The 24,065-nt window shown below is 48.7% G+C and overlaps 1 protein-coding gene across 1 annotated transcript in view; it reads left to right on the top strand.

The window, feature by feature from the left end:
• Positions 1-6,460: 6,460 nt before the first annotated feature.
• The window catches only part of LOC119431023 (egalitarian protein homolog), a 327,683-nt gene continuing 310,078 nt past the window's right edge, over positions 6,461-24,065 (top strand). Inside the window, exon 1 of the mRNA XM_037698491.2 lies at positions 6,461-7,084. Within this exon, the coding sequence (XP_037554419.1) occupies positions 6,672-7,084 (413 nt within the window). The 5' untranslated portion in view covers positions 6,461-6,671. The remainder of the gene's footprint in view (positions 7,085-24,065) is intronic.

Raw genomic sequence — 24,065 nt, 5'->3', positions numbered from 1 at the left:
ATTGACAACTGACGCCGAGGAATTTGCAGAGCGTGCTGAGGAAGCTCGGCAGCTCGCGCGGCTGCATATCGGCCAGCAGCAGCAGCAACGACGCTACAACATCCGCCACAGGGACGTGTCCTACAACCCCGGAGACCAAGTTTGGGTGTGGACCCCCGTTCGCCGTCGTGGCCTCTGTGAAAAGCTTCTGAGCCGGTATTTCGGTCCGTATAAAGTGCTCCGCCGCGTCAGTGACGTAAACTACGAAGTTGTTCCGGACACAAGATCGCAGACACGGAGTAGGACACAAAGACAACCGACCTCAGACATAGTTCATGTTGTGCGCATGAAGCCGTACATTGCGCGTCCGTAATTTTTTTTGTTTTCATTTTTTTTCTCTCATTCCCTTCTTTGTTTCTATTTTTCATTTATCTTTGGGAGCTTGCTTCTTCGTTCATTGACTGTGCCGGCGTGACGGCTACATTTTTTTTGTGTACTTTCGCTTTGCCTGCCTTCCTCTTCTTTGTCTTCTACGCCTATTTTTTTTTTTTTTTTTTAGCATCGAGGCGATGCTTTTGTTCGGAAGGGGGGATATTGCCACCTGTAGGTAGTGGGTCGAGGGCAAGAGTGGGTCGAGCCCAAGAGAAGAAAGAAGACCGCGCGCTCCTTCTCTGCTCGAGCCAGCCCTGACGGTCGCGTCTTCCAAGAGCCAGCTGCTCTACGTTTATTAAACCTTCAGGGCTACTTCTCGAGGCTCTTGACAATATACGTACATTTTAATGCATTACTCATGCTTCGAGCACACACACGCACCAACAACGCTACGGAAAAAGCTATGACAGCAAAAAAAGGTTTAGAAAGTACTGCACTGCGCATCGCTGCGGCCACAAGACACGCCGTAATTTCATGTGCTATTTCTTTTCCCGTATGCGTCTGGACACCAAGCTCCTGCTCTTTACAAGAAAGTGAAGGCGCGTTATGGAATAAAATTTGATAATTTTGGTTGTAAGTTGAAATTTGTGTTGCTCAAAGCCGACCATTCCTGGAGGCTCCAGCTGCCATGACTCTTTGTATTTGCTGTCGTTCTTGCCAGCACATCTTCAAGCTTCCCACTTGCTTTAATTCCTTGGCATTTTGTCAACTTTCGTCAGGAGTACTTTAGGACGGGACGAAGTGAGTACGACAGACAAGGCGCTGAACAACCACTGGTTTGTTGCTGCGAATGCAATATACACAATAACACACAGGTTCAGCGCAGAAGGCCAGAAAAAAGACGATTTCTGCGCCGGGGAGGGAATAAAATCCTCACATCACACGCTCTGCGAGATTTACTATACGTGTTAAAAACGTGGTAGCTATGACGACGCGCGTGATTGGATGATTTTATTCCCTTCCCGGCGCAGGAACCGTCTTCTTTCTGGCCTTCTGCGCTGAACCTGTGTGTTATTGTATATATTACATTGCCAGCAATAAACCAGTGCTTGTTGAGCGCCTTGTCTGTCGTACTCACTTGGTCCCATCCAGACCAGCACACTCTGTCAGGAGTACGCTCCTCAATTTCTTCTTCAGTGCAACGTTCCTTGAACACTCGCGAGAATTTCGCTGCCAGAAAACTGTGCAAGGACAACCTTTGCATATGTTTTGAGCAAGCTGAAAACGCCGCAGTTTCTGGGCTATCGTTCTTTGAATGCAGAGCCCATGGGCAGCTAGCCGTCACATCAATGTTTTCTTGAGTGGAATTACAAGAGGTGACAATTAGCGCGGCTTTCATTGGCAAGTGATTCGGTGGAAGCCTTTGCGGAAGTGGTCTTTGATAGGCAAGTAGGCGCGCCGGCCAGTATTGATGGCATCGCTTAGTCGCGGATATGCCCTCGGATTCTGTACAACCTGCCCGCCTATCACACGAGCGTAGTGACGCTCAACGAACTGGTCCTCAAAGTGGCGCTCGCACACTACCGAATGCACGTTCTTTGTCAGTGCGGTCAACCATGTGACCAGTACTTAACAGGTGTTTTCTCCCTTGATATCAGGAATCATCTCCCGATTTTCACGTTTATACCAGTAGCTCCCAAAAAGCACATAAATAACGACAACCTAAGTTATCGCGACATTAACTCCGCTTCGCTCAAGAATTTCTATTTTGATACTAAATTGATAACATGGAACGATGTTTACGCCGAAATTGATCCCGATCACGCCTACCGTATATTTCTGAACAAAATTGTAGCCTGCTATGAAAAACACTTCCCTTTGATACATAACGTACTAGACGAAGCAAAAGAATACGCAAACCTTGGATTGCAACCAGCTTGCATCAGCGAATAAAAGCCAAAAACAAAATGTACCATAGATTCATTCAATCACGTGATGCTGTCCTGCTCACAGAACTCAAATCGTACCGCAATAAATTAAACGCTGAATTAAAAAATTCAAAGCGATCCTACTATCAGTCCCTGTTTGCTATAATATACAACAGTCCAAGAAAATTATGGCAGGAAATCAATAATTTCTCTACTAACTCTAAGATTCAGTGCTCGATTGATATTGCAGCTTTTGCTCAAGGCAAGACGGATGCAGACGCCATAACAAAAATGAACGAATTTTTTTGCAATGTTGGCGACTACGTGTCTCCGAATAGCCATAGTGTTTGTACTAAAACGCCATTGTTAGCACGTACTAAACTTGCTAATTCAATTATTCTTTCTCCGGTTACTGCAGAAGAAATCGCAAATTTCATTTCCACAATTAGAAACAATCTAGCGCCGCCGGCCCTGAGCGCTATTAAGCATGTGGCGTCTATCATAGCCTCACATTCATAATTAATCAAATGTTAGAGACTGGTATATTTCCGTCTGACCTGGCGCGTATAACTCCTGTTCACAAAGGTGGAGCCGTCAGTGATATAACAAACTACCGACCGATATCTGTTCTGCCTATCCTCTCCAAAGTTTTTGAGAATGCCACTAATACACGGCTCAAGAACTTTCTCACTAAATACCGCGTTATGAATGATTCACAATATGGCTTCCAGAGAGGAAAATCTACTGAAATGGCATTATTGCTAATCAAGGATGAAATTCTCAGCAACATTGAAAACAGACTTTTTACTGTGGGTTTGTTTATCGATTTAAGGAAAGCATTTGATTGTGTAAACCATAACATTGTACTGTCAAAGCTGCATGACTATGGTATACGTGGCGCGCCCATGATCTCATAAATAATTAACTTTACAATAGAAAACAGTGCGTGAAAGTCGGTGACTTGTCATCTCCGACTACTGTGGTAAAACACGGGGTGCCTCAGGGGTCGATTCTGGGGCGCTCATTGTTTATACTTTGCATCAATGACTTGTCTGATGTGCCTAACTCTCCGAAACTGGTCATGTATGCTGATGATACTGATATTTTCTTTTCCGCACCAACTTTAGCTCACTTAAACACAATAAACAATTACCTAATTAACCTTGAACAGTTGTCGAACTCCAACAGATTAACCTTAAATATAAAAAACGAAATATATTATTTTTAAACCGCTCAATAAATAATGTGACTTCGAGCTCACCCTAAAATTTCAAGGAATGCCCCTGCAGCACGTTGCTTCCGAAAAATTTTTGGGCGTTTGGTTCGAAACGCCCAAAACGGGCGTTTCCATTGTCTTGGAACATGCATGTTAATAAGCTCACTACTGAATTAGGCAAAGCAGTTGGTTGCCTCTACAGACTGAGGAAATTAATTCCAATGAAACTAAGGTATACAACATATTATGCTAATTTTTACTCACGTCTTTCATATTGTGCTTTAGTCTGGGGTACTACAACGACCACCAACTATAACAAACTGGAGTGGCTCCAAAAGAAGGTACTAAGAATCTTTGAGAACTTTAATGGACACCCGAGCCTATTACCCACTGGTCCTCTATTCATTAAACATAGTATATCTTTATATGTATAAAAATAAACTTCCAAGCGATACACAACATTCCCCGTATGACTACAGCATACGTAACAGGCTAATACCAGTCCCGCGTACATGCACAAATTGCGGTAGATCTAGGTTGGATTACTGCATACCAACACTAAACAACCTCTTAAAAACTCACATTAATTTCAGCGCCCCTGTCGGCACGTTTAAATAAGAGGTGCGTGATTACCTAATGAAGCAATGATCTTTTTGTCGTTTCTTATCCTAGCTGTTTCATTTCCTGCAGTATTTATGTATTCTGTGATAGTGCCCACCATGTATGCTGTACGTACCTGTATCAAGCAAGTTCATTTCTTCTTCATAATAACTGTTTGTATTGTTTATAATATTGTTCATATTGATTGTATGTATGTACTCTGTACTGTATAATTGTTCGAATCGGTGAAATCCACTGCCTGTTGCTCTCTGTAGGCCCCCAGGTCCCGTCAAGCTGTCTGAGACAGCGTTTTGCCTGGGGGGCCCCCCAACTTGTGTGTTGGAAATAAAGTGGATTCTATTCTATTCTATTCTATTCTATTCTAAGTGCACGCACCTGTTTCTTCAACAGTTCTGGGTCACGCGGCGTTGCAAAAAGCGATATTTTCTGCCCTTGGCTCTCATGTCTGTAGCCGGACTTACAATAGGCGCAAAGCAAGTGGTGTCCTTCCAGGTTTTTTTTTTTTTTTTTTTCGGCTTAGCGACATTTTCACTCCGTCCTGAATCCTGAGGAGCTTGACAATGACGAGTGTTACCCACGGTATTCATTCCACTGCTTAAACATTCAATTAAATGATAAACGAACTGTGCAATATCACGGCTGCGAATGCAGCTCAGCGTGACGTCCACCTCTTAGCGGACGACATAATGACCGTTTTTGAGGTCGACTGAATAAAACAAGAAACATCACGTGCTTATATAGTGTCTTTCGGCGTATATTTCCCACTTTATTTCAAGTTTTATTTATAAAAAACAAAGTATTTGAAATCTTACACGCGCGCAATACCTGTAGCCTGAGTAGCAGACGACGCGCGCTTCGCGACAGACCTCCGACTGCAGCGCCACTCCTGCTGTCATGACGTGGAGAAGCACTGAACTATGCCGGTCGGCACCACGACCTACTCATCGTCGGCACACCCACGACACCGTACCCACGACTTACTGAACTCCCGACCTGCACAGATCTGCCTGCTACAGCACGCCTGGTCCAGTTCACCCCTTTTGCCGCTAGGGCTAGAAAGTACGAGCAGAGTGGCGCTAGTTGTAACCTGTTCGCTGTCATCTGCTTCTGCGATCTGTTACAGCGCTCGTGCCGCTATTTCGGCAGCCACAGATCGTTTAATACATTGTTTGTAAATGCATAAATTCACGAAAATAAAAAAGAAAACAAAATTTACAAATGATTGTTTCTCATTTCAATCACGAGATACAGTAGGAAGAGCGGTGCAAGAAAGGAAAACGAGTACAGCGCTCGTCCTTGTGTCTCCTTTTCTTCGTCCCTGTTTATTTGCGCGCAAAAATTTTGAGAAAATGAATCTGTTCCAACTAGGCCGACTCGCAGCTATGCTTGAGTACAGCCGGCAGACGATAACATTTCCTCCCGTTGCCTTCGTAGTAGGGGGGAAAATCTGATTACCAGAAGATTCATAGGATAAAATATAGTACAATGGAGTAATAATGAAATACAATCATAAAGAACTTGATATATTGATATGAACAAGGAAATTTAAAAGAATCACGCAGACGAAATGTATACGCAGACCACACACAAACTTCGTGAATCTGCAGACGCTGCAGAAGGCATGTAACTTCAGCCTTGGCTACATGCAGCTTGCTTGAGTTAATTACAGATGGGATAACGTAAACGATCACATTATGTTATACCGCTGTGTGCCATCATGTAAAGCAGAACAAAGCAAGGACCCTAGCATCAGTTTTCACAGTTTCACAAAAGCTTTGCGATGCATATTTGACGGGCCGAACAAACACGTAAACAATCACTAGATCAGTTAGAATTTTTTTCTTTTCTTTTTTTTTCTTGTGTGGTGCAGTGCGAAATTTGCGCACCGAGAAAGAATTAGTGTACTATTTTACGTGTTATTACATCCCACTACAATGAGTACACTTAAACTATTTTGACATACTAGCTGTTGTCTTCGCAAGAAATTGTCATATATGCTAGCAGCCCGATACAGAAGAGCAGGCGCACACATTCGAACGCCGCCCAGCCGCCCGCCGAGTAGCAGACAAACAGGTTATAAAAAGCGCCGCCTATGGCCACCGGTTGAACGAAAGTGGGCGCAAGTGGCTCCCATAGAAGCCGTATATCTGTGCAGGTCTGTAGTTACAGTGGCTAAACTGTACTGTAGTTCCAGTAGTATAGTGCCTAGAATAGGCACTATACCAGTAGGTCGTGGGCACACCCACCAATCTAGCCGCCATACCAGTGTAGGTAAAAAAAAAAAAAAAAAAAAAAATTGCCCTGCTATCATCATCGTGCCAAAGTGTCACGTGGGTAGATATGGGCAGCAAGATGGCGACGCCTTGAGTATGTGGTGCTTCGTCAGCTGATGCGAACTTGCGAATTTGGACCCCGAAACAGAAAAGAAGTAACCAAGTAACAGCCCGACCAAATTTATCATCAGCTGATGCAAGCACCCTGGCCTTCCCTCGCCGCACCATGTCATCGTAGCGCTCTTCCTTCGCTCGCCAACGAGCGACGCTGAAGCAGCGACGATGGACAGCAAAGACTACGATCACACGAAAAACATGACGCTCATGTTCTTCCTCGACCGACTGATGGACAAGGGTCAGCCGCGGACCCTGCACGACTTGTCTTGCCAGTTCGGTACCAAAGGGTTCACCAAGGAGATGCGCCAGATCGCCGGCGGCAGCCAATCGGGCCTGCGCAAGTTCCTGCAGCAGTACCCGTTCCTCTTCACCATCGACGGCGACCAGGTGTCGGTGACGAGCTTCGAAGGTGACAGCTCCGGCAACTCGCCGCAGCGCGACTATGTGCAAGAAGCCATCGACTACTTTCGCGCCAAACTGGAGCAGTACGGCAACGCCGAGGTGCCAATCAAGTCGCTGTTGGGACACCGGTCGCAGGCGTCGCCCGAGATCAGGCACGTTTCTGGCCAGCACGGAAGGTGGGTGGTGACAAACTGTCAACAGGGTTGCCGAAAAAAAGTGGGGTGATAATTTATTCATTCTATAGTAGCTCGGCGCCGGTCTCATTAGCTGAACTAAAAAAAAAAAAAAAAAAGAAAGGCGTGTTTCTCTTCACTAGTGGTCTTCCCGGAAAATGTGGCCGTCGACAGAGAGGAGGCATGCCCTTCTCACCGTTTGCTCCGAAATGTGCCGCATTCCACAGCGCCGTCACATTTGAAACGGCCTCGTCTAGCCCGCGTGTCTATTTTTTTTCTCTCTTGCCGCGTCCGTTAATTCAGTCATGTCTCGTGTTTTGCGCTTACTTCTCGAGCGGTCCAACCGTCTACGTATGCATTATTCGAGAAAAAAATGCGGTTCGCGCAGGGCACCAGCAGACAAAAAAAAAAAAAAAAAACGCGAAGAGGAAAAGGGGCGCTAACGACACTTTGCGGCAGACGAGCCCCATAAGCGCAGCCTTCAGAAATGGAAGCTCAATCTGAAACAGCGGTGTTTTAAATGCATTGTGACACTGATGAAGTCCTTCGAAGCACTGGGCTAGTTGGTTCATGTAACTGCGCAACATTCAACAATGCAGCCTTGCGCAGTTATTCTTTAGATTAGAGGCCATATGTTTAGGCGCTGAAGAGGTGATGGTGAATCTCGAGTGGTAACAGCCACAGCATGCAGGCTCCTGACACAATATTTAACTATATCTTGTGAAAAGGCCAGGAACACACTGGTGTTGACTGTAATGTAAAAGAGTGTTCATGTGCCGAGGTATGCAGCTAACACAGCAGGGTCGCCAATGTACTTGATTGGAAAACTGAGCGACCCTGGTAGTATGGCAGCTCTCCACAAATGAAGGTTTAAGAACAGCAGGAAGTGGTGCTTGATTAATTATTTTATTTGAAAGGTCTCAGCATGAGACAGGCAAAAAACCACCACAACAGGCAAAAAAGCCACCACAAATATCAAGATAGACTCTAGACAAGACAAAAGGGATCACAGGAAGGCTTCAATTTCTTAACAATAACTGAGGCTAACATATTGACCCACTATTGGCCTTGCAAGATACAATACTAGCTAACCTTTGGCAGGCCCAGGAAGAAAGGCAATACATGATACAAAGTAATAAATGGATATACATAGACTTCCATTAATTTGACTCTGGTTAACTTGTGGGTTAATTTGATCCTGATCAAAGTCCCGGGCACCACCCATATTAAATAATTAACTTATTATTTATTTATTTATATTATTATTTATTATACCCTCAGGGTCGATGACATTACCGAGGGGAGTGGGGAAGAATGTCAGCACAAGCTATCCACAAAAAAAAAGAACATCAACGCAAACTACTATGATACAATACTAGCAAGTACTAAGGGCTGTATACAGTCCACTTGGGCAATAGTGACGTTCAGTAAATCAACCTGCCAGCTTACCTCAGCATGCACTATCAACGCGCACTCTCGAACGTTTCACAACACACGTGAGAACGCACCAGGCGAGTGCACAGTGGCTCGAATGTGTTGTTTCGTTTATTTACGAGAGCACCCAACGACACCATGAAGTCAAATTGACGTAGACTGTAACTGCTAGATGGCGCTATTTATTTTCTGGTTTCGCTAAAACAGCCATTCAATACGTGCTGTTGGCAGAGGGGCAGCCAAGGCGATAGTATCCCCAAAGTGTATCGTTTCAAAATACAGCCCTAAGTTACATAATTCATAGTTTGTTTTTACTAGAATAAATTTATATGATGCTTATGAACACATGAAAGCACTCAAAACAAAACATTGTGTTAAGTTTCACTTATGATGGTATGGGCACTAACTTTAATTAATGAAGCATTGTAGTACAAATAAAAATGAACACAAGACCAGACACCAAAAGTGCTACACACACCGCCAGAAGAAAATGTACAATGAAATGCACTCTGGTTTGTCCTCGCAAAGAATAAGAAAACACAATCTTGCTTGCAAATAGCCAAGTATCGCTATGCCTCTTTTCTGATATGGAAGAGTTTCCATGCAATAGTTTCATTGCTTCTGCCCAGAATCTCGCGAAACCAAGGTTCACACTTGCAAGTCATGCAATACATAGCTTGCACTGACGTCAGTGAAAGCTATGGGATATGCGTCCGCAATGCATATGAACCGCTCACTCTCCCACAGTCATTGCAAGCCCCGCAAGACGTGTTGTCACCATGGTCATGTGCATGATATTTGGTTGTTCCAACCGCAGTGACACCCGCGGGAGAAAAAAACTGCCTAACAGCAACTTCTTTTCATTACCGAAGATCGTGGAGAACCAGTGCGAGCGCATGAAGCGGCGCAGCCTATGGCTGGCGCGCATTAAACGTGTCAACATCGAGAACCGCAACCTGCGAGTCTGTGGCGCATACTTCATTGCAGGTAAATAATTCCTTTCGACTTTGACAGCGTGATAACGGCGATATATAACGAAAGGGTAGTTTTGTAACTTCATTTTGCGTTCTTAGGGAAGCCAGCTAAACTGTTCGACGAGACGGACCCTAACTGGGCTCCGTCGCTTCTCCTCAGCTACAGTGCCATGAACATGGATCCTTCACGACACCAGCGCCTCGAAAAACAACGCACCGAAAAGCGGCAAGCGAACGCTGCGGGAAGCCGAATTGCAGGAACGGCGTGCCGAGGCCGACACAGCAGCGATCCAGCCGTGTGCCGATCGGCCCCTCTCGCCGCACCCGACTGGAGAAACCGACCAGCTGAGAGACCTTGAAAGTGAAAACAGGAAACCTCTGCGCTTACCTCCACAAGTAGGAGCACTTTGTCTTCTCCGAGCCTCCTCGCCGACAAACTATTCACCCAACCATTCCCAGGCGCAGTGTGTAAGGATCGACGTTCTCGCACAGTTAAATCTTTCCTTTGTACCGTACACGCGCATATCCAATCAACTGTGCGAAGTAGTCCTCGCAAAAGGGTCGTGCAGTTGGGAATGCTGGCATGTCCAAGGAAAAGAAGAATAGAAGCCTGTAACAACACAGAGATAACAACTGCTCGACGGATACTCACAGCGCGCGCGCATCAGACTAGCAACAAGCGGTTTGCAAGCATGGCGGCCGCGAGCTCGCGGATGTGATGTCACGTGCAAGTCATGCAATTGGCTGGTTGCATGACTTGCATTGCTTTTATTTTCAACTGAAAGTTCGTGCTATCATGCTCGATCATTAACACACCATACAGTTTCAGTGCACAGTCCAGAACGATGCCTTGAAGGCCTATATATGTCAAACTAGATGGTGGGTTAACAACTGAGCTCAAATATCAATTAAGAATAAAAGCAATGCATATCTACATGCACATTGCATAGCTTGAACATGTGAACCTTGATTTCGCAATATTAAGATTCTGGGTGGAAGCAAAGAAGCTACTGCACACAAACTTTTAGAGGCCTTCTATTATGGGAAAAGAGGCACAGGTTGTGTAAGTGATGATTCTGTGTGCATATGTTCAAGCGGGGCGCACGTTTAAATTATTTTTCTTGTCAGAAACCTGTGTGCATGCGCATTGTACGTTTTATTCTGGTCTTCTAGGAGATCATTGGCGAGTGTATGTGTCCAGTCCTGTGTTCTTTGTGTTAATCCTTATTTGCGCTACGATGGCTTCTCCAAGTAGCAGTCCACTTTCCCAAGAAAAACGTATTTTAAGTTATCATACTTTGGTCATTGTGATCCTGAAATTGGGAAATTAGAGCCTGACTGGGTAAGCATGCTTTTGCCTGACCCCAGTGATGGTGACCCTCATTATGGCACCAATAGCTGCAGTGTCTCTCTTGAGGGTGATCAGGGAACATTGGTGGCTTCTGAGACATCTCCCACTTAAAATATGGATTTTCAGCCTGCCGTCGGCAGATTTTGAACCAACAAAAGCGGCTCGCATTGTATAATAATTGCTTTCACTTGAATAAAATGTCTTTTTTCCCTCTATTTCATAAGTGGCCTGCGTGTTACAATAGTATACAAAACCATGTTAGTAGCAGCCTACCGTCATACAGCATCATCGCAGGATGGTGGCAGAACAAGTCTTTGTTTACATATGATGGCGATGACAACGCGCCGCTTTCAGGTTTTAATCACAAAGGCTCATTTGAAAGGAAAGGTAAGTATAAACCGCATGCATGCGATCTTGCGCGCGACAGCGACAAGTGACGCGATGGAGATGGCTGTCGCGGTCGCTCGTCGCCTACAAGTCGTACTGCATGTGAGCGACGAGACGAGTGATGACTTTGAGCGACGTCTCCCCGATATTGCCGGCATGAGGGCAGTAAATACTCGCCGAAACTGGTGTGACGCTTGCTTTATTAATTTAAGTTGATGTGTTTTAGTGTAAAGAGCAGCATAAATATTTCTAAAGGTCTTGCACTTCGTTATTATTCTTGCACATATCAAAATCTAGTCGTGTGCTCATTCCGTGCGACAATTGGTAGTACTTGACTGATGTATATCCAGTTCCGGCTTCGCGCTATTGGCTAGTCGCTCATAGCACTTCCGGGCGATGAGCGACGAATTCTAGATTTCCAGATCCGAGCGATCTGTTCGCGCGACGGCCCGTTTCGTCACTCGAAGCCGTTGCTCGTCGCGGTCGCATGCAAAATGGCTCTCATGTGGTTTGGGCTGTATTTTACATGCTAAGCTAATGGCAACAGGGTTGCGAGACCAGTGGCTTGCATGCATTGCCATAGTAACTGGCACGGTCTAGGCCCATGGTCTCTCAAGCACAGTGCCACTGCAGGGTGGACCACATTCATATTAGGTGGTGTGGGAGTGCACCACTGATGTATGAGGGATCAGTGTGGCTTCCAAATGAAGTGACTTCAAATGTGTCAATTGACTGGTCCACTGCAAAGTGCAAACACATGCCTCATCTTCACAAAATATGATGCACGGTCACTCTGTGCGGATGTCGCACTGGGGTCTGCAGAGCTGTTTTCTTGTGTGAACAAAGCAATCAGATATGCGAGGTCTGTTAGAAAAGCATCCAACCTTATTTTTCTTTTCGTGAACTCATAATGGATATGAAACAAGCGCGCTTGCATCAGCCGACCGAGAACCTTCATGCGCATGCGTAAATTCTTTCCCGCCTGCCGATAGCGTCAGTCACTGGGACGCAGCGTTTGAGTGAGGTAGTGTGCAGTGCTCTCGTCGGTTTTTTTATTGCAAGGAAAATGACGGAGCGACTGGAGCAGCGCTACTGCATCAAATTTTGCCAGAAACTGGGCGACAGCCAAGTGGAAACCATTCGGAAGATTCAGACGGCTTTCGGTGACGATGCTATGAGCAGCACATAGATTAAGGAGTTGTACAACTGGTTTAAAGACGACCACACATCGGTGGAGAGCGAGCCACACTCCAGTCGGCCATCAACATGCCGAAATGACCAGGTCATTGCCGAAGTGAACGCTGTTTTGATGCGGGACCATCGTGTGACTATCCCAGAAATTGCGGAAGAGATGGGCATCAGTGCTTTTTCTGCACATTCCATTATGATCGAAGAGTTGGCCATGAAGAGAGTTGCGGCGAATTCGTGCCGAAGCTGCTCACGATGGAGCAAAAGCAACTTCGTGTTGAAGTCTCACAAGACATGCTCGATTCCACAAACAGTGACCTCGACTTCATAACACCATAATCACTGGTGACGAGTCTTGGGTGTACGGTTACGACCTGGAAACCAAATCCCAGTTGTCACAGTGGAAGCATTCCACATCACTAAGACCAAAGAAGGCCCGCCAAGTGTGCAGCAACGTCAAAGTGATGCTGACTGCTCTCTTTGACTCCCCTGGTGCGATACACCACGAGTACACACCACAGGGTCAAACAATCACCAAAGAGTACTACAGGGATGTCCTCCGTCGCCTACATGATGCTGTGTGGCGCAAGAGACCGGAGTTGTGGTCAACAGGAAATTGGCGCATCCATCACGACAATGCTCCTGCACATTCTTCACACTTGATTCAGGCTTTTTTGGCGGTTCAACAGGCTCCTTACTCTCCTGATATGGCTTCCTGTGACTTCTGGCTATTTCCCAAAATCGAGAGGCCATTGAAAGGAGCGCGATTTCAGACAAGAGAGGACATTATGGCTGCAACGACAGCTGAGCTAAACTTCATTCCGAAAGAGGGGCCTTCTCGGAATGCTCCCAACATTGGCAGCACCGCTGGGAAAAGTGTGTGGAGTCCCAAGGAGACTACTTTGAGGGTGATTAGGTTTCCGACGCTCCAGTTATGCCAGTTTTTTTTTCTTCGGCCAAAAGTCGGATACTTTTTCTAACAGACCTCGTATTTGTGTCCGTAAAACGGCAGCCAATACAGCAGTTGAAAAGATTCTCAGTGAGTGATTGCACATGCGCATGCTTTCGTCAAGATTGCCTGTGAAAGATAACACAATTCCGTCTGATTAGGCAAATTACCATATTTTAAGGTGTATAAGACGCGGTTTTTTGCTGAATTTTTTGTCGGTGCGCCTTATAAAACCTGAAAACTGACTTATATACGTTTGTTTTTGTTTTTTTCGGGAAAACTGCCTTCAAAATCGGATTCGATGTTATGGCCACACGAAGTGCGCTGGTTGACTTAATTGCTATGGGTTCTTCTTGTGATCGAGTTCCCGTGCGCTGTGCGAGAAGAACGGAGCAGCAACACAAGCGGCAGCAGGCCGACGCTGAAGTCGTCGCATCTGCAGATCGCTGTCAAGATACGGTGCGCTCTGCTGCGCAAACTATGCAGTTGCTTCCACAGTACAAGCTGCCCCCCTCCCTACCGCGCTGCTTTCCCACTCTCCTCCCTGTGCGCGATTCTGCTCACTGTCGCACACACTTTCACTCACACATACAGCATACGGCGCGCGGGGACGATGTTATCGCCCTTGGACTTTATACGGTACATCGCGGCAACCACGACGGCAGAAATGCGCCTGGAGTGGAAATATATGGCACCCATGTTCAATTCAATTCACTTTATTTCAACATCAAAATGTTGAGGACTGTGAAAAAAAAGCCTTTTTATGGCTTGACGAGGTCTGCAGCCCTTTTTAACAGGCAGTGACAGAGCATAAGGTGAGGTGTTCTTTCTTCTTTCTGGGGTTTTACGTGCCAAAACCAGTTCTGATTATGAGGCACGCCGTAGTGGAGGGCTCCGGGTTAATTTTGACCACCTGGGGTTCTTTAGCGTGCACTACAACGCAAGCACACAGGCATTTTTGCATTTCGCCTCCATAGAAATGCGGCCGCCATGGCTAAGGTGAGGTGTTACATGTTTAGTTAGAATCACCTAAGTCCCAATAACATGAGTGACAGGCATAATGCACATTATATATATATATGTAAAATAAATTCAAGTGAAACAATGTATATATAGCACACAAAACTCACATACAATTGAAACGAAGAGAAAAAAAAAGAATGAGCGCTAATTACTAATGCTCATTATACATATATGAAATCGACAAATATGTCATACAATACAAACTGCAATGCACAATTCGGCAAATGCACTGTTACAAAAAAACACAATTTCTTCCTTTTTGCGGAAACAAAGAAAAGACAAGGAAAAAAAGCACAATAATGAAAGTTGTACAGTGTAGATTTTGTTTAGACAAGATGGTAATGTAAAGTGCAAAATTTGGTATTTATTTATTTATTTCAAAATACCTTATAGGCCCCATGAGGAGCATTGAGTAAGGGGGGCATCACTGCAAGACAGTTTTACACGTGAATTCCGAAGCTCGAGGACCACAAAAATGAGTAGAAATCATCGTCGCAAAACAGAGTTACAAATGAAGAAGATGTGTTAGCGTTGCCAAGTGTTGTCACGCATATTGCTCGCGCACATATCGAACATCGTGTAAAAATGTGTATTCCAAAGTATGAAAGAAAAAAATAAACAATACGAAACGGCGAAGAGGAGGATAGGTAAAAGTGCGAGGATGATGACGATAACATACAGATGAGGAAGATGTGCGTAATAAACGCCCACAATACGTAGATAAACAGAAATAACAGTTCAAGGTAGTGTACAAAATACCGGATAAATTTTACCAAGCACATTGTTCACGCACATAATCAAACATTGCGTAAGAAAAGTTTACTTTAAAGCATGAATAGGAAACAATAGTCAGCGTGACATTACATAGAAATAGAGAGCGTGGCATACAGAATGACACATTTTTAGGACAGAAACTGCAAGTTCAGGAGTTTCCTAAATTTATCTCTGTCCGTTAGCATGACAGCGCTGTCGGGGAGGGAATTCCACAAGCAGATGACTCATGGCAAAGCCGACAAATTAAATGCATCAGTGTTTCCGTAGATGCGAGTGAAACTTAAATCATTATTCAGTCGTCGTGATATGCAACTTGCACGTTCCAGCAGCAAAGACGATGACTTAAATTGATGAACATATTTATGGAACAAGGACAGCAATGCCACGTCACGACGACTACTTAGTGCAGGAAGCGAAAGGTCAAGTTTGATTCGAGTTATGCTTGACTGCCCATTGTAATTGTGGGAAATGAAACGACTAGCTCGGTTTTGGATGGCTTCTAACATGTAGATTAGGTACTCGTGATGAGGAGACCAAATCAGGGATGTGTACTCGAGCTGTGGACGGACGAACGTCAGGAAGGCTAATTTGCGGATGTCAGGCGGAGAATTTCTTAGGTTGCGACGAATGTACCCTAGTGTTTTTGAACCATTAGCGCATACGTTTGTTATATGAGAGGCCCAGGAAAGATTTGGTGTGAGATGAACGCCTAGATATCTGTACAGTGAAGCTTCGGATAATAGATCCGCATTTATATAATAAGAAAAACTTGAGTTAAAGTGTTTGCGTGTGAAAGTTCACAGAGCCCACAGAAAGCCCACAGAGCTACACACGGACTCCAGTAGCATCGGACTTGGTGCAGTCCTAGCGCAACGGAAAGACGGCTACGACGAGTACGTCGTCGCATATGCGAGTCGCACTTTAAAGAAGGCAGAAGCCAACTACTCTGTCACAGAGAAAGAGTGCTTGGCCATTATTTGGGATCTCGTCAAATTTCGTCCATACCTATATGATCGCCCTTTTGCAATTGTTACCGACCACCACGCCCTTTGCTGGCTGTCCTCGTTGAAAGATCCGTCAGGTCGCCTCGGCCGCTGGGCACTTCGCTTACAAGAATATAACATCCGCGTTGTCTACCGATCGGGCAGAAAGCACTCTGACGCCGATGCGCTTTCCCGATCACCTCTACCTTCCGATGTGGCTTCAGTGTCAACGCCCTTCGCATCCATGTCGATGATCAACGTCGCTGATATGCCGGCCGAGCAGCGTAAGGATCCCCTGCTTTCAACTATGCTGAATTTCCTCCACGATCCATCCGTCACACCCTCTCTGCGAGGCAATCTGCGAGGCATAGGAGAGGAAACACAGCGTAAGCCGTGCTGTCCCGCTGCTGCCGCCACTGCCAAGTGAAGCGTCCCAGTGCTTGCGTCTGGTTTATCTACAGCTAGCACTGTGGTATGGTGATGACGTATGCCGTGACGTACTGGTGGGCTTGTGGCTAGCCATGGGATGATCATGGGCAGCCAATGCATCGATGGGGCCGGCGGACGATGGGCAATCTGCGAGGCACAGAAGAGGAAACACAGCGTAAGCCGTGCTGTCCCGCAGCTGCCGCCGCTGCCAAGTGAAGCGTCCCAGTGCTTGCGTCGGGTTTATCTACAGCTGGCACTGTGGTATGGTGATCACGTATGCCGTGACGTACTGGCGGGCTCGGGGCTAGCCATGGGATGATCATGGGCGGCCGATGCATCGATGGGGCTGGCGGACGATGGGCAATCTGCGAAGCACAGAAGAGGAAACACAGCGTAAGCCGTGCTGTCCCGCTGCTGCCGCCGCTGCCAAGTGCAGTGTCCCAGTGCTTGCATCGGGTTTATCTACAGCTAGCACTGTGGTGTGGTCATGATGTAGGCCGTGACGTACTGGCGGGTTCGTGGCTAGCCATGGGATGATCATGGGCGGCCAATACATCGATGGGGCCGGCGGACGATAGGCAATCTGTGAGGCACAGAAGAGGAGACACAGCGTAAGCCGGGCTGTCCCGCCGCTGCCAAGTGAAGTGTCCCAGTGCTTGCGTCGGGTTTATCTACAGCTGGCACTGTGGTATGATGACGTATGCCGTGACGTACTGGCAGGCTCGTGGCTAGCCATGGGATGATCATGGGCGGCCGACACATCAATGGGGCTGGCGGAGGATAGGCAATCTACGAGGCACAGAAGAGGAAACACAGCGTAAGCCGTGCTGTCCCGCTGCTGCCGCCGCTGGCAAGTGAAGTGTCCCAGTGCTTGCGTCGGGTTTATCTACAGCTGGCACTGTGAAATATTGATCACGTAGGCAGCAACGTACTGGCGGGCTCGTGGCTAGCCATGGGATGATCATGGGCGGCCGATGCATCGAGGGGCCAGCGGACGATAGGTAATCTGTGAGGCATAGAAGAGGAAACACAGCGTAAGCCGTGCTGTCCCGCTGCTGCCGCCGCTGCCAAGTGAAGCGTCCCAGTGCTTGCATCGGGTTTATCTACAGCTGGTGCTGTGGTATGGTGATGACGTAGGCCGTGACGTACTGGCGGGCTCGTGGCTAGCGATGGGATGATCATGGGCAGCCGATACATCGATGGGGCCGGCGGAGGATAGGCAATCTGCAAGGCACAGAAGAGGAGACACAGCGTAAGCCGTGCTGTCCCGCTGCTGCCGCCGCTGCCAAGTGAAGCGTCCCAGTGCTTGCGTTGGGTTTATCTACAGCTAGCACTGTGGTATGGTGATGACGTAGGTCGTGTGACGTACTGGCGGGCTCGTGGCTAGCCATGGGATGATCATGGGCCGCCAATGCATCGATGGGGCCGGCGGACGATAGTGTCACGTAGTAGTGACGCTGAAGAAAACAGTCGTAAAACTGTGTACGATGAAACTGGTTGTTTATTGGGCGAACCTGTGCCCACAAAAGCAAGGTACACTCAAAGCACAACGATAGCGGCGAACACAGTCGGCGATCGTCGAAAATCTGATCAGCGGCGAAACGCGTCGGCTTTTATACCTGAGTCATTGAAGGTTCCAGATTAATCCCTGATGCCCGCGTGTCTTCCAGAAAGTTCTAGACAATTCGCGTCGCTCATACAATCAGATTACATGGGCGTCGGTGACCACAGACGACGGATAGAAGCATTGATAACGTCCGAGAAGCTTCCAATGCAGGCGCGTCCTGCGCCGAGCGATAACGTTTAACATTTGTCAGCCAATGTTGAAAGCGGCTACCGGTGAAAGATAAACATGTGTACGTGTCAATACCCTCCCCTTAAAAAGCATCGTCCCGATGCTACAAACAAACACGAAAGCGAAAACAAAACCATGCGTAATAAACAAAATAACAAAGTACCTAAGTTTGTCAGCGGGCGTAGAAAGGCTTAAGACGCACCACGTGGATGACTTCAGGTCGTGCCCGGCGCCGCTGTGATTGCGAAATGCCGTCTGGCACGACCTCATAGTCCAGTGCGCCAATACGTCGGGTGATCTTATATGGTCCGAAATAGCGACGTAACAGCTTCTCGCTAAGTCCTCGTCGGCGTATCGGAGTCCAGACCCAAACACGGTCACCGGGCTGGTACTCGACGTAGCGTCGTCGAAGGTTGTAGTGTCGGCTGTCGGTCCTCTGCTGGTTCTTGATGCGCAGGCGGGCGAGCTGTCGACCTTCTTCGGCACGCTGCAAATAGGTGGCAACGTCGAGATTTTCTTCGTCGGTGACGTCCGGTAGCATGGCGTCAAGCGTCGTTGCCGGGTTCCTTCCGTAGACCAGGTTGAACGGCGCCATGTGCGTCGTTTCTTGCACGGCCGTGTTGTATGCGAAGGTCACGTACGGAAGGATGGCATCCCACGTCTTGTGTTCGACGTCGACGTACATTGCCAGCATGTCGGCGATGGTCTTATTTAGGCGCTCGGTGAGGCCATTCGTCTGCGGGTGGTAGGCGGTGGTCCGGCGATGGCTTGTGTGGCTGTATCGCAGGATGGCTTGAGTTAGTTCTGCCGTAAAGGCAGTACCTCTGTCGGTGATGAGGACTTCTGGGGCACCGTGACGCAGGAGGATGTTCTCAACGAAGAATCGGGCTACCTCGGCAGCACTGCCTTTGGGCAAGGCTTTTGTTTCGGCGTAGCGGGTGAGGTAGTCCGTAGCTACGACGATCCATTTATTCCCGGACGTCGACGTCGGAAAAGGCCCCAGTAAGTCCATCCCAATCTGCTGGAACGGTCGGCGAGGTGGCTCGATCGGCTGTAGAAGTCCGGCTGGCCTTTTCGGCGGTGTTTTGCGTCGCTGACAGTCTCGGCATGTCCTTACGTAATGGGCGACGTCGGCAGAGAGGCGAGGCCAGTAGTATTTTTCTTGTATCCTTGCGAGCGTGCGGGAAAAACCGAGGTGTCCAGCCGTTGGGTCGTCATGGAGAGCTTGCAGAACCTCTGGACGCAATGCTGAGGGTACCACGAGGAGGTAGTTGGCTCGGAGAGGCGAGAAGTTCTTCTTTAGGAGAATGTCGTTTTGCAAGAAAAACGACGCCAATCCTCGCCTGAACACCTTCGGCACAGTGACGGTCTTGCCTTCCAGGTAATCTACAAGGTTCCTTAGTTCCGGGTCGGCTCGCTGTTGTTCGGCGAATTCGTCGGCACTGATGGGTCCCAAGAAAGTGTCGTCATCCTGGTCATCCTGTGGCGGCGGTTCGACGGGGGCGCGAGACAAGCAGTCGGCGTCAGAGTGCTTTCGCCCGGACTTGTAAACGACGGTGATGTCGAATTCTTGAAGTCTCAGACTCCATCGTGTGAGGCGACCTGAAGGATCCTTCAAGTTAGCTAGCCAACACAAGGCGTGGTGGTCGCTCACAACTTTAAAGGGCCTGCCATAGAGGTAGGGGCGAAACTTTGATGTAGCCCAGATGATGGCGAGGCACTCCTTTTCTGTTGTGGAATAATTTGCTTCCGCCTTCGATAGCGACCGGCTAGCGTAAGTTACAACCCTTTCTAGTCCATCAGTCCTCTGCACAAGCACGGCGCCGAGTCCTACGCCGCTTGCGTCGGTGTGGACTTCGGTATCGGCATTTTCGTCGAAATGCGCAAGGATGGGCGGCGATTGTAGGCGTCGCTTCAGTTCTTCAAATGCTTCGATTTGCGGCATCTCCCACTTGAACTCGACGTCGGCCTTCGTGAGGTACGTCAGTGGCTCGGCGATCCGTGAAAAATCCTTGACGAAGCGCCTGTAATAGGCGCACAGTCCCAGAAATCTACGCACTGCCTTCTTGTCAGCGGGCAGAGGAAAGTTGGAGATGGCCGCAGTTTTCTGAGGGTCGGGGCGCACTCCAGACTTGTTGATGACGTGGCCCAAAAACAAGAGCTCCTCATATGCGAAGCGGCACTTTTCTGGCTTTAACGTGAGTCCGGAGGTTTTGATTGCTTGAAGAACTGTTTCAAGGCGCCGCAGGTGTTCTTCGAAGCTTGAGGCAAACACAACGACGTCGTCCAAATAGACGAGGCAAGTCTGCCACTTCAAGCCTGCCAGTACTGTATCCATGACGCGTTGGAAAGTCGCAGGTGCCGAGCAAAGACCAAACGGCATGACCTTGAACTCGAACAGTCCGTCTGGTGTTATAAAGGCCGTCTTCTCCCGGTCCCTCTCGTCGACTTCGATTTGCCAGTAGCCGGTTTTGAGGTCCATCGACGAAAAATACTTTGCGTTGTATAGTCGATCCAAGGCGTCGTCAATCCGTGGAAGGGGGTATACGTCCTTCTTCGTGACCTTGTTGAGGCGACGATAATCGACGCAGAAACGTAGGGTTCCATCCTTCTTCTTCACTAACACCACGGGGGACGCCCACGGACTCTTGGACGGCTGGATGATGTCGTCGCGTAGCATTTCGTCGACTTGTTGCCTTATGGCCTCGCGTTACGCGTGCCGAAACTCGGTACGGGCTCTGACGCAGTGGGCGGACATTTTCGTCGGTTATGATTCGGTGCTTGGCGACAGGGGTTTGTCGAACTTTTGACGACGACGAGAAGCAATCCTTGTATTGCAGGAGCAGAGCTTTTAGTTGTTCTTTCTTATGCCTGGGAAGGTTCTGATTAACGTTGAAAGTTGCTTCAGGTATTATAGTCGTCGTTGCGGGTGCACTGGAATCCGTGAAGGCGAAAGCACTGCTGGCTTGTACTATTTCGTCGATGTAGGCAACCGTGGTGCCTTTGTTAATGTGCTTGTATTCGGGGCTGAAGTTCGTGAGCATCACCGTTGCTTTCCCTGCACGTAGCTCAGCTATGCCTCTAGCGACGGAAATTTCACGGTACAGCAGTAAGTGATGATCGCCCTCGATGACGCCCTCCATGTCTGCAGGCACTTCCGTACCGACGGAAATCATTACGCTGGAGTGAGGCGGAACGGTGACTTGTTCTTCAAGCACATTCAAGGCATGGTAACTGATGCATGTATCCGGCGGTATCGCTTTGTGTGTTGAAAGCGTTATCGACTTGGACCTTAAGTCGATGACTGCACCATGTTGGTGTAGAAAGTCCATGCCTAGGATGACGTCCCTGGAGCAGTGCTGCAGGATTACGAAGCTCGCCGGGTAAGTGCGGTTGTTTACCGTGACTCGCGCTGTGCAGATTCCAGCCGGCGTTATTAGGTGACCTCCCGCTGTTCGTATATCGGGTCCTTGCCAGGCCGTCTGCACCTTCTTTAACTTGGCGGCGAACGCGCCACTGAAAACTGAATAGTCGGCGCCAGTGTCGACGAGAGCGGTGACGTTATGACCATCGATGAGCACGTCTAGATCGGTAGACCGGCGTCTGGCGTTGCGGTTAATTCGTGGCGTCGGATCACGGCTGCGTCGGCTTGCTCTGCTGCTGCTACGTCGCGTCGGAAGGTCTTCGTTCGGCGGCGATGTGCTGTCAAGGCTGTTGCTAGGCGGCGTGCTGATATCTCGTCGTGATGATTCGCGAATCGTCGTCGTCGTCGGCGGCGGAGGATCTTCGGCATTGCGTCGTACAGCAACCGCACCTCCATCGGTTGCTGCTTTTAGTTTCCCGGGTATGGGCTGGGAGATCGGCCCCGGGTTGGGCCGGCATACAGGCGGCGATGCGGCGAGATGTAGCGGCCTGGTGACGGCGAGCGTGAGGGCCGTCGTGGTTGCCACTGGGCTCCGGCAAGGTAGTCGGCGATGTCACGTGGTCGCTCGCCAAGCTGTGGACGTGGCGCGTTGACGGCGAACCCTCGTAGGCCCATCTCGCGGTATGGGCATCGGCGGTAGACATGGCCGGCTTCCCCGCAGTGATAGCAGAGCGGGCGGTGGTCGGGGGCGCGCCAAATGTCCGTCTTCCGCTGGGAGCTGCGCTGGGCGACGGGCGGGCGTGCTGGCGGCGGCGGCGGTGGACGACGGAACTGCGGCGTTACGGGGCCCTGGCGCGAGTGCGGAGGGGGGCCTTGACGACGGGCGACGGCGGCGTAGGTCATCGCTTGCGGCTGTGGTTGAGGCGATACCGGAACTTCTGGCACTTCTAGTGATCGCTGAACCTCTTCTTTAACTATTTCAGCGATTGAAGTCACCTGAGGATGCGATCTTGGGAATAATTTCTGTAGTTCTTCCCGTACAACCGCTCTGATCGTCTCGTGCAGGTCGTCGGCGCCTAGAGCTTGAGCTTCGGCGTAGTTTGTCAGTGCACGGCGGTTGTATTGCCTGGCTCGCATTTCAAGGGTCTTCTCGATGGTTGTGGCCTCCGAAACAAATTCTGCCACAGTCTTGGGCGGGTTGCGCATCAATCCAGTGAATAGATGCTCTTTGACGCCCCGCATCAAGAACCGAACTTTCTTTTCCTCTGACATATCGGGGTCGGCGTGGCGGAAGAGGCGAGTCATCTCCTCCGTGAAGATTGCGATGTTCTCGTTCGGCAATTGCACTCTGGTTTCTAATAAAACTTCGGCCCTTTCTTTTCGCACGACATTCGTGAAAGTCCTCATGAAGTTCTCACGAAATAGGTCCCACGTCACCAGGGTGGTCTCTCTGTTCTCAAACCAGGTCCGAGCAGCATCATCTAATGAAAAATACACATGGCGCAGCTTGTCGTCGTCGCTCCATTTGTTGAACGTCGCGGTCCTCTCGTATGTCTCCAGCCAGGTTTCAGGGTCTTCAGCCGATGATCCACGAAAAGTCGGTGGCTCCCGAGGTTGCTGCAGCAGGATGGGGGACGCTGGTGCTGCCATTTTGGTCGTTGACTTGGCCTTGATTGCAGTGGTCTTTTCGGGAAGAAGTCCGAACTCTGGCACAAGTCCTTGCTGCCTACGGCTAGCTCGCTGGTCCTTGGCGACGTTGGTCTCGTTCTCCGGTTTCGGGCTTGGGTCGCGGCTTTGCGGGGGCGTTCGGTGCATGAACGAACTAGCACCTCCACCAGATGTCACGTAGTAGTGACGCTGAAGAAAACAGTCGTAAAACTGTGTACGATGAAACTGGTTGTTTATTGGGCGAACCTGTGCCCACAAAAGCAAGGTACACTCAAAGCACAACGATAGCGGCGAACACAGTCGGCGATCGTCGAAAATCTGATCAGCGGCGAAACGCGTCGGCTTTTATACCTGAGTCATTGAAGGTTCCAGATTAATCCCTGATGCCCGCGTGTCTTCCAGAAAGTTCTAGACAATTCGCGTCGCTCATACAATCAGATTACATGGGCGTCGGTGACCACAGACGACGGATAGAAGCATTGATAACGTCCGAGAAGCTTCCAATGCAGGCGCGTCCTGCGCCGAGCGATAACGTTTAACATTTGTCAGCCAATGTTGAAAGCGGCTACCGGTGAAAGATAAACATGTGTACGTGTCAATAGGCAATCTGCGAGGCACAGAAGAGGAAACACAGCATAAGCCGTGCTGTCCCGCTGCTGCCGCCG

This window comes from Dermacentor silvarum, chromosome 10, assembly GCF_013339745.2.
Source record: "Dermacentor silvarum isolate Dsil-2018 chromosome 10, BIME_Dsil_1.4, whole genome shotgun sequence".
Classification (NCBI taxonomy): domain Eukaryota; kingdom Metazoa; phylum Arthropoda; class Arachnida; order Ixodida; family Ixodidae; genus Dermacentor; species Dermacentor silvarum.
The sequence above is the reverse complement of the archived record's forward strand: the minus strand, read 5'-3'. Positions and strand labels throughout refer to the sequence as shown.